This window comes from Colias philodice, chromosome 15, assembly GCF_061535455.1.
Source record: "Colias philodice isolate Cphi_HAF_F1 chromosome 15, ilColPhil1 Martin Lab GWU primary, whole genome shotgun sequence".
Lineage (NCBI taxonomy): Eukaryota > Metazoa > Arthropoda > Insecta > Lepidoptera > Pieridae > Colias > Colias philodice.
The window spans coordinates 1390767-1401394 of record NC_143100.1 but is presented as its reverse complement, the minus strand read 5'-3'; the positions used below and the strand labels follow the sequence as shown (position 1 = coordinate 1401394).

At 33.9% G+C, this 10628-nt stretch overlaps 3 protein-coding genes across 3 annotated transcripts; 1 reads left to right on the top strand and 2 right to left on the bottom strand.

Moving 5' to 3' along the window:
* Positions 1-1581: 1581 nt before the first annotated feature.
* Positions 1582-2671, bottom strand: RpL21 (ribosomal protein L21). Its single transcript, XM_089704070.1, has 3 exons — positions 2536-2671; positions 2202-2338; positions 1582-1952 (listed from the first exon to the last, which is right to left on the bottom strand). Exons 2-3 carry the CDS (start codon positions 2328-2330, stop codon positions 1602-1604), a joined length of 480 nt encoding a protein of 159 aa, XP_089560196.1. The 5' UTR covers positions 2331-2338; positions 2536-2671; the 3' UTR covers positions 1582-1601.
* Positions 2672-3155: 484 nt separating this feature from the next.
* On the top strand, positions 3156-7524 carry LOC149482032 (uncharacterized). The gene is made up of 8 exons (XM_089704508.1): positions 3156-3432; positions 3514-3944; positions 4018-4083; positions 4235-4360; positions 4748-4901; positions 5215-5334; positions 5899-6146; positions 6381-7524. The coding sequence occupies exons 1-8, from the start codon at positions 3349-3351 to the stop codon at positions 7417-7419; spliced, it is 2268 nt and encodes a 755-aa protein (XP_089560634.1). The 5' UTR covers positions 3156-3348; the 3' UTR covers positions 7420-7524.
* On the bottom strand, positions 7443-10033 carry LOC149482031 (nitric oxide synthase-interacting protein homolog). The gene is made up of 3 exons (XM_089704509.1): positions 9592-10033; positions 8104-8497; positions 7443-7837 (listed from the first exon to the last, which is right to left on the bottom strand). The coding sequence occupies exons 1-3, from the start codon at positions 9896-9898 to the stop codon at positions 7651-7653; spliced, it is 888 nt and encodes a 295-aa protein (XP_089560635.1). The 5' UTR covers positions 9899-10033; the 3' UTR covers positions 7443-7650.
* Between the last annotated feature and the right edge of the window lie 595 nt (positions 10034-10628).

Genomic DNA, 10628 nt, shown 5'->3' with positions numbered 1-10628 from the left:
GTTTGTTGTATTATTTTCATAACCCTATTTCTTGCCTCGAGTCTGATGATAAATGACATATTTAAGTAATAATTGAAGTATTTTCTTTTGCCCACGGGTCGTTTGCGGGTTTAATCGCGCGGCACAGGGACATAGTTTAGTATCATGAATGTAATGTTTTTTTATTCTGGCTAATCCTATAAATCTATACTAATATCATAAAGCTGAAGAGTTTGTTTGTTTGAACGCGCTAATCTCAGGAACTACTGGTCCGATTTGAAAAAGGCTTTCGGTGTAAGATAGTCCATTTATCTAGGAAGGCTATAGGCTATATTACAATCAGTGCCGGCGTTAGGGGAGGGCGAGAGGGAGCGATGGCCCAGGGCGACAAATTCTGGGGGGCGCCAAGGTCTGAAGTTGGAGTCTCTTGCCTCTCCTGGAGCAAACCTTCAGAACACATCCAGTGGGCGCCACAATATTTTCGCCCGGGGTGTCAGTGGCCCTTACACCGGCACTGATTATAATATCATCACGCTAAGACCAACAGGAGCGGAGAGCAATGCGAGTAAAACCGCGGGGCACTGGTAGTAAAAATATATACCTAATATTTTATAAACTTGACACTCAGCGCCATCTATTGAGAGAATGTTGTATCATTATAGTATGGATTTAGAGATTTACAGTAAAGCCACAGATAAAATTATAATAATACTACACTAGTAAAGCGAAACCCGTGGGTTCGAATCCCGCCATATTTAAATTAAAAATATCTTCTGTTGCTGATGTGCGTACTAGATTTTTAGATTTTGTACATTGTAATGCACTGTATGCCAATGTACAAACTAAAACATTTCCCATTTCCTAGATGAAAATGTTTATCGGCGAAAAGCCGGCCTATTGCGTTTCTGTTTGTCGTATTTAAATATATTTTTTTGTTTTCTTCGCATTTTTTCGCACTTGCGCTGGTCGGCCTATGTCCCAATTCTGGGAAGTCATATAACAAGTAATAGGTAATATTTAGCTATGTCTTTAGATAAATTTTCCTACAAATATTAATAAGAACATAATAAATCATTATATAGGTAGTACTGTAGTCTAAAGACTGAAAAGCAGTATGTTTGATCTAGTGTCCAGAGCTATCTATACTAATATTATAAAGCTGAAGAGTTTGTTTGTTTGTTTGAACGCGCTAATCTCGGGAACTACTGGTCCGATTTAAAAAATTCTTTCGGTGTTAGAAAGCTCATTTACCGAGGGAGGTTATAGGCTATATATTATCATCACGCTACGACCAACAGGAGCGGAGCCACGGGGGTGAAACCGCGGGGAGCAGCTAGTATAATATAGAAATTGAAATTATTGTAATTTACTAACTGATCAGCAATTATTATAATACACATTTAAATTCCCATGATTGCAAGTGGTGAGAATATGTTATATATTTTAGTGTCAAATTTAGTACCTAAGTAATACTACCAGCCTACTTAGATAAAATAAACATAGTTACCTGACAGTTTATAAATAAAAAATATTCATAACATCAGGTATAATACATATTTTATTATAATATATTTAAGAGGAACTCCAAATAAAAATCTAGTATGCTTAAAAAATATTTATTTTTAGGCTACAAACTCGTAGGGGATGGGAGCAAGTAAGACTGGCTTTTCGCTTCCGTTCACAATGTGAGAAGCCCTGGGGGGTTTGGGCTGCCTTTTGAGGTTGACTGTCTTGCCTGCCGCCTTAGCGTCTTTCAATAGCCTTTCGTTTTCCTTGACACGCTTGAGGAAATCCTCACGGCACTTTGAGTGCTTAACATGTTCAATTCTGATGTTGATTCTCTTGGGGATGATTCTGCCGCGCACCCTCTTGTTAACAATAACTCCGAGGGCGTGGGCTGTTACGTTGTACACACGGCCGGTCTTTCCGTGGTACACTTTGTGTGGCATACCCTTTTGTACTGCACCATTACCCTGAAATAAACAATGTCAATAAGAATCAGCTGAAATTTACAATCGGATTGAAATCCTAACATCGGCCTATGTAGAAATCATCAAGTAAATATCGTATGACTATTATATTTTGAAATAGAATCGAATGATCGAAAAAATGTTTATAAGAAATAAATAAGCAAATATTTGCAAAAATAAATGAACTACACCGTATTTATAACTAGATTTTATACACATCAATGTTTTATCATCATGATTTGCATCCCTTACCCTGATGTCAACGATGTCGCCGACTTTGTATACTTTCATATACGTGGAAAGTGGGATGGTTCCATGTGTGCGGAACTTGCGGGCGAACAAATCCCTGGTACCACGACGATAACCTTTGGAGTTCGTCATTTTGATGCCTGTAACCAGAACAAACCCTTGTTGATCGAGCTATCGCACGTGGCTTCTTGCGATATTTACGCTACGAGAAATATACACAAAAACTATCTGATAAATATGCACAGACAAATATTTTATTAGAAAAACAATGTGAATATGTAAAATAACATTAATTTTATAAATCTATCGAATATTTCAATTTTTCAATAAAATTCACCTTAGCTTGACAGAGCTTGGCTATTGAGAAAGAATAGGTTATGTTGTCTCTGGTACTTTTTAGGCCAAGATTGCCATATACAAATATTTTGTAGAAAATTAGGAAGCTATGCTATTAAAATACAAACAAAATTTTTCCTGTAAGAATATGAAAAAAAATAATTAAATTTTTTTTGTTATTTTAAATACCGGTTTCACGTATGTGTGTGATCCTAATATATTTGTACGTTCATTATTAACATACCGATTTATTATACAATATTGAAATAATTCTAAAGATTTACACTACATTACGTCAATGATAATAACATAATTATTAATAAATTTTATTTATATATTTAATTGCACTACTTCCTTGAAATTATTTTCATATCAACTGAGCAAAATTAAAATATTCACATGGCCATACCGTTACCAACCAAAACCAATATAAACTCATTCCGTTCAGAAATTATATATATTCTAGCAATGTCAATGTAACTAATGATTTTTATCGAGAAAACATTCTTAATTTACAACTAATCTATATTTTATTTCAATATAATTTTTTAAACGTATCAGAAAATTGTAATACATAAGCTTACCAAGAATATTATTCATCGATGTTTAACATCGCCTACAAGTAAAATTGTTTCTGAACGTGTCCTATATGTCATAGCATTCTTGCATCATACATAATCTGTGGCCACATAATTTATAAACACTGTTGATATTAGTGATTTACACAATTTTTTTAACTTATCTTCGATGATTTTAACAATATAAAATATGTAAATGAACTATTTATTTTAAAAGATTTAGCTATTTACATAAAATGAATTCGCCTATTGAGAATATAATTGTGAATTCAAGTCAATATACGCCAGTTTATTTTATTGAAGATCCTGGTGTTAACCAGGTAAATTAAAATATATTGAGATAATCTTTTAATACTGTACCATGCTTACATATTATGATGCAATTTTATATTTATTTTCAGACTGGATCGATAGTTGTTACTGCGAATCAATCAAAACCCATTAGTAATACATTAAAAACGTTTTACGAAAATAGCGGTAAACTGGAAAATAACCTCCTGCAGAGTACAGATACTATTTCGTTTACGAAACCTGAAGGAATCGTTAATAAAACTGATATAAACGTTATTGGAAACAATCTGAAATTAGCAAATTTTTTTTTACCGAAAACGGGAATACAGATCGAAGCTAGTAAACAATACATAGCACCTGTCAACAATGTTGTGCTGAAACCTGTATATGTAGCTAACACGAACACGTCTAGCACTCCTACTGTCAAAAACACTGTCCCTAAACTTGATGTATGCAGTAAAATTGTTAAATTAAAAGACCTACCAAGTATACCAAAACAAAGAACTGGAAAAATAGTGCCAAAGAAAAAACCAAAGGAGGAGTATGTTTTTTGTTTATGTACAATATTTTATTTTATTTAAGTTACACAGAATTAAAACAATCTTTTCTTTTAGTACCACCATAAGCAACAGTAAAACTACATCAGTGCAATTATTAAAACTAGGAGAGACATACCATAGGTAAGTTTTGCATTTATTTTTTATATCTGTCAATATAATCATGTTTTGCATGCCATATTTCCATATGTGCTTCCACACATTGTGACACACACAGATATTCCGCACACACAAAAATATTCAAATTTCAATTTAATTTAAAAAAATTTTTCAGTCTCAATGAGCTGAGCGATGATCAAATGAAGATAGTAAATCATGCCCTGAAAATATTTAGTAATCCTAAGAATACTCCTAAAGAACCAACCTATGATCCTGTAACAAATACCAGGTTTATTTATAAGTAAGTATTGCTATATTAATATAAAATATGAATTATGACATTTCTTTATTGCCATTATTGCCTTCAATATACTCAGCTAATTTACAGAAAAAATAATATAATAATCACACTCTTTATTTGAAAATAAACTACAATATCTTTTTATTATTAGAACAGATTTGTATCTCTTCTACCTGTGGCTTCGCTCCATTTTCTAAAACTTAATAAAGTATATTTTAAAATCGTCCTCTCGAATCACTCTATCTATTAAAGAAACTGTATTTAAATCCGTAGTTTAGTTTTAAAGATCTTAGCATTCACACATACAGGCAGACGCGAGAAGCGACTTTGCTTTATACTATGTAGTAACTTTAGCTATGTTAAAATATGTTTTTCTATATTTTTTAGGGTGGTATCACCAAAAGATCTTACAGTTGTTGGCAAGAATAAAGTGGTAATAAAACAAAAGAAACCGGAGGTAAAAAAGGAAACTGTGAAGAGACAGGAAAAGAAAGAAGCAAAACTGGTACCTGAAGTAATTAATGAACCAATTCCTGTTGAAGTAAGTAAAAAAAAAAAACGAATGTGCCGAGGACACGATTCAGAAGTGAAACTTCTTTGGCAAGATTCAAAGATACCAAAATCTTCGCCTACTTCATGACGTTATGGTATTGCCATGACACTACCTTGAAATTTTACTCACAACATGTCTAAAGAAGTTTCATTTCAATATTTGAAGAAAATGATTCATATTTTGGTTCCATGTGAAAAAGTAGCAAAATAAAAATAAAAAATCTTTTTGTTATTAACATTAATTGTATATTTGCTATAATAACAGGTAACATCTTATTTCTAATATTACATTTAAATTCCAGACCAAAGTTACAAGGAGCGGCAGAAAAGTCAAATTGCCCAAAAATATCTTACCAGAGGAAATACACCAAAAGCCAAAGAAAAAGAGTGGCACTATAGCAAATTGCTTTCAATGCTCATCAGTAAGTACTCATGTTAACTTGTATTAAACTAGTTAAAAAAAAACATGTTATTCTTTCACTAGGATAAAATTAGGTAGGTACTTAAATATATTATTCCTTGCTATTTAGATACTATGCACCCACTTTTAAATAGTTATACAAGTGAATTATTGAATTAAAACAATATTATTGTTTATTTTTTGATAACATTTTAAAATTGAACAAATTACACAGGATCAAAAACAGTTCAGTAGTTTTGAAGTTCAAAACACAAGTAGGGAAATAACTTAAAAGCTATGGTCAATTACGATATAATTTGTGAACCAATATTATACCTACCACATGCAGTTAACTTCACACAGACACAGGAATCCATCTTCGATAATTTTGCTACCCTTTTTTCATGGTCTTCATTCTTTATTTTACCTCAACATTATATTATATACCGGTTGTCTGGAAGAAATCGCTATTTAGCGATAAGACCGCCGTTTGTTATATTGTATCCTAGGCTTGAGACTTAGCCTAGGATATTGTAATTTATCTTGAGCAATAAAGCATAAATAAATAAATAAATTATTTCCTCAGGAATTCAGCAGTCTGTACCGTTTACAACGCCATTACGAACACCACCCCACGCATATACCGGCTCGAATACACTCGAATCTGTTCCACTGTCTTCTAGCCATTATCAAGACTGGTTCCGAGGAAGATAGAGCCAATATATTCTTACAACAGTTGGAACAAGTTATAACGAAGATAAAATCATTAATACCGTGTTTATTAAAAAGCGATGGTGAAGGAAAACTTAGTACAATTAGTGAAGATGTGGGAAGGTATGTTTTATTATTATGATTTTATTAAAAAAAAATTTAATGTGTTGCATTGCATTTCCTAAATAATAATATAACCAATTCAAATGTAAGTCAATATTAAAAAAAATAATAGTCTGCCTGTGGGCTGTGGCCACGCTCGCTGTAAAGTGTTCGAAACGTCAGGAAAATAATATAATGAATAAATCGCGTTTAAAATCCGTTAAAAATCTTTAATTTCTAAATTTGTCTTTACAGATTATTTGGTGTAAGTCCTGGGAAGTACAACTTAAACATTGACGCACTTAGCTGTGTTAAAGACAAAGACGGTCATTGCTTACACAACCCGGCTCCACCAAGTAAACCATCACAAACTTGGAGTAATGAAAACAATGAAGAAACAATAAAAGTGGCAGAAACTGATGATTGCGCAAGGATTAACTCAGCTGAAAAATGGCCAACTGTCAGTAAAAGAATGGAACGCAAGAAACCTGAACAAAACACGGCAAAGAAAATTAAACTCATAGAATCAGAAGTGCCTATAGAACTAGGTGACGACGATATTGCCGCGTTCTTTAGCAATAACCACAAGACTGATATTAGCTCATTGGATAAGACTGTTACAGAGGAAATTGATATAAGTAATCAAAAGAACAACGAAACAAAACATTCAGATACAACTAGTAAACCTCCACACATACAATTTCACAGCACACATTTCGATATCAGATCATCACCAATCAAACCGACGTCAACAGTTTTTAGAAAATTTCAAATAAATCCTGAGAAAATGCCAAAGTTTGATATACAAGAGATACAACCATTAATTAGTCAAGAGAATGAATTTACAGAGACGATCAGCACTGAATCGAATGAGAGTACAAATATACAGAGTGATTTATTTATTGATAATCCAGTGCAATCCGAGGCAAGTTGTAATAATACGCCAGATTTGAATTTTGACACGTCAAAAGAATGGACTGTAAAGTATACGGATGCCGAACATGACACTGGAAGCTTTATGAAGTCTGATAGTTTAATTAATGAAAATACAGATTATTTGAAATCGAATGCCTCAATAGAACCTTCATTAATTCATGTGAAGGATATACCAAAAACTGTAGAAAATGAAATAAGTATAAGTGAGCTACCTATAAGTGATCATTCGTTATCAAATCAAGGATCAGTGTTAAACTTTTTAGATTCATTGGGAACTACTGAGTTATCATACCCAGATACTACAATAAGAAATCACTCTGTTGATTTTCAACTAGATCTATTTTCTTTTAGCAATTAATAGTATTATTAAATAGTAAATAATGAGGTTTATATGATTTGATTTATGTTTATTTTTCTAAGAAATTATTATACATTTTAAAGTATTTGTATTTTTATTTAAGACAATATAACTTAATTTTTAATCTTATTACAGTAAATTAAAAAATTGTTACATTATGTTACCGTAACAACATTAAAGCTCTAAAAAAGGTTTACAAAAGTAACAATTAAGCATTATAGCTATTTTTAACTAAGCCTGTAACACTGGCCTTTCATTTTTAGCTTCGAGACTCTGGTTTGTTAGTGCATATCCTGTGCCTCCCCTTTGTAAAGGAATGATGTCTTTTTCTTTCAATTTATCCCCTGTCAAAGGATGTAGCCAGTCTTTCTTTATTATTTTTTCAACACATTCCATTGTGACTACATGTCCTGTTGTTCTGAAATTCATTTTAATTTTATAGAATAATGTTTTTGTGAAAAATTATTGTGAGCTTACAAAAAATGTTTTATATAAATAGGTAGTTAGTGTATTACCAATACAAGGTTATCATGGGTTTTTATACAAATTAAGAACATTATTTCTCATAACATAAGTAATGCTTTTGTTGATGCAATGTGTTTGCTTTTAATCTTTTAATAATACCAATTTAAGTTCAAACAATATAAATGATTAGTCAGTTCAAATTCGAGTATACAAACTCACCTGATTACAGCACATGGTACTGCATTACTCAATATGTCATGTGTAACAGGACACATGTATCTGTTCTCCTTTGCTATAAGAGATTTCTTATCATCTGGGTCATTTACTAATGTCCACTTAACTTCAATAAGATCCTTCATTTTTAAAGGTTTTTCACTTAATGGACAATATACAGTAGGATCTGGCTTTTTTAACTTTGAGATTTTTGCATCAGGTAATTGTGAGGGCACCCAGAAACTCGGTAGCTGCTTATTCTTACCATTTGCAAGATTTGAGATAGAACTTGTTGGCTGGCCTTCCGATTTAGATCCACTGTTCGTTATATTTTTCTCCCTGTTCATGAATTTGATTAAATTTGCCTCTTTCTCCGCCTCAGCGAGTTCTTTTGGGTTGGCTTTAGTTAACTGCCGCACGAATTTGTTGGAAATATTTATATTTTTAGTTAGCTAGGTAATGTAAGATTGTAATTCCAAAATATTATCGTTAGGAAACTTGTAGTTTTTTAGTTATTAATTTTTAAAGTTAATAATTTTTTGTGCGAAAAAACTGCATTTATCCGTTTTGTTGTGCAAAAAAGCGGACCAAGACGTTCTATTTCACTGTACTGTGACTTTACGCTGCGGCGGGCGGCCGGCGAGTGCCAAAAGCGATTTTAGGGCGATTCCTACTCAAACAAAAAAAAATCTACGTAGGTAGGTTAAAAAACTATTAAACTTTTATTTTTAATATCCAAATAGGTAGCGAGGAGCGAAGCGACGAGCGTGTTAGGTTTACTCTTGAACTGCCGCACGAGCCGAGCGAGCGAAGCGAGCGTGCCGCGGCAGCGGCCGGCGAGTGCCAGAAGCGACTAAAGGGCGATTCCCACTCAAACAAAAAAGACGTGTGGCACTCGGGGACTGCCGCGGCAAAGCTATTGCATAGCATGCCTTCAAGCCGCACCTCCGTGCCCGTCGGAGTGGGGAGCGTGAGGTTTTTCGTTACGCAATTTCTGGATTCGGTCCCCGCGCTCAAGGCCCGCGATAGAAGCTATGCTATTGCATAGCTTCTATCGCGGGCCTTGAAAAGCTATTGCTTTAAAAAAATCTACGTAGGTTAAAAAACTATTAAACTTTTAGTATTCAAATAGGTAGCGAGGAGCGAAGCGACGAGCGTATTAGGTTAACATTTGAACTGCCGCACGAGCCGAGCGAGCGAAGCGAGCGTGCCGCGGCAGCGGCCGGCGAGTGCCAGAAGCGACTTTAGGGCGATTCCCACTCAAATAAAAAAAACTACGTAGGTTTTCACAACTTGTTTGTATTTTATTTATGTATCGTAAAATTTTTGTTACACCAATTCCATACATTTTGAGGTTAGAATAGGAAAATTGATTTTTCTCCAAAACTATTGGTTTCCTAACTTTCCCCTTTTGGTGGGAGGGTCCCCCCCTCCTCCCCCCCATCCCCCACCCACAAAAAACCTATAATTCGTGCGGCAGTTCTCTAAAGAAACCCCGTTCTTTTTTCTCTTCGTCCTCTTTCTTTAATTGTTTCTCATACTGTTTTAACTTACGTGTATACTCGTTCTTCTTAGTTATTATGTATTCAAGAATAGCTTCTTTGTCAAATAAAAATCCGTCTTTAGTTACGACTGGATTTCTACAAGGTTGTAAGGTAAGACTACAACAATCGAAGCTTTTGACCGAGTCCTTACCAACTCTTTCACTTTGAGTGCCATACCCTGATGCTGCAGCATCTTTCTTCTTTTCATGGTAAGTATAAACCGCTCCTGCTGTGCAATTCCTTGCGTGGCGTGTCATTATTATATATTTGTGTTAAAGGTAATTAAACACGGAAACTATACATAAATTTTACGGACAATTTATATTTTTCAATATTCAACAACATCAATATTTTGAGGATTTGTCATTTGATTTGACATTGCCAACTCTAATCACAGTCCACAGATTGGTAAAATCAGGTGCCAGATAAAAAAGAATACGTAAAATCTATATTTATAGATAACACTAAGTTCTTTACTTTATGGTTGTGATGTAAAAATTGTGTAAAACCACGTAAAACCATGGACCAATTTAATTCAGTATGTGGAGTATATTGGTTCATGGTAAATCGTAAAACGGTCTCGTAGTTTTTTTGTAGATATTAAAAATGGTGGAAGACAGGTAATGTTTCTATATTATATACTTTCGCAAAATATGGGGAAACTTGAATTAAATAATACTGGCAACGTTATTTTTTAGTTTCGAGCAAGAAGCTTATATCTAGAATAAGAGCGTTTTCACATTATCCGATCCGATATCGGATATCGGAAGCCGATAGCCGATATCCGATATCGGAGGGAAGTAAAATAATCCCTTTCACACCAACTTGCTAAGTTAGGTGTGAAAGGGACAAAAAAACAACCAGGCGTCATTCAAGGTCATACCTTCCCGTGACAAGTAAACGTTCATAGTGCAATCTCCAGTGTATTATGCTAGCTCTTCACTCTCGTCGAGGTTAGGCGAGGCGAGGTTTAGCGAGGTTAAGCAA

Bases quoted from the DNA above. Each gene is read 5' to 3' on its own strand.
- LOC149482031 (XM_089704509.1), bottom strand. From the start codon at position 9,898: ATGACACGCCACGCAAGGAATTGCACAGCAGGAGCGGTTTATACTTAC. The intron at 8,498-9,591 runs GTTTCTTTAGAG...AGTTAACTAAAG, and splicing joins CGAAGAGAAAAAAGAACGGG to CCAACCCAAAAGAACTCGCT. The intron at 7,838-8,103 runs GTGAGTTTGTAT...AATGAATTTCAG, and splicing joins GTACCATGTGCTGTAATCAG to AACAACAGGACATGTAGTCA.
- LOC149482032 (XM_089704508.1), top strand. From the start codon at position 3,349: ATGAATTCGCCTATTGAGAATATAATTGTGAATTCAAGTCAATATACG. The intron at 4,084-4,234 runs GTAAGTTTTGCA...AAAATTTTTCAG, and splicing joins CTAGGAGAGACATACCATAG to TCTCAATGAGCTGAGCGATG. The intron at 4,361-4,747 runs GTAAGTATTGCT...TATATTTTTTAG, and splicing joins AATACCAGGTTTATTTATAA to GGTGGTATCACCAAAAGATC.
- RpL21 (XM_089704070.1), bottom strand. From the start codon at position 2,330: ATGACGAACTCCAAAGGTTATCGTCGTGGTACCAGGGATTTGTTCGCC. The intron at 1,953-2,201 runs GTAAGGGATGCA...TGTTTATTTCAG, and splicing joins GCGACATCGTTGACATCAGG to GGTAATGGTGCAGTACAAAA.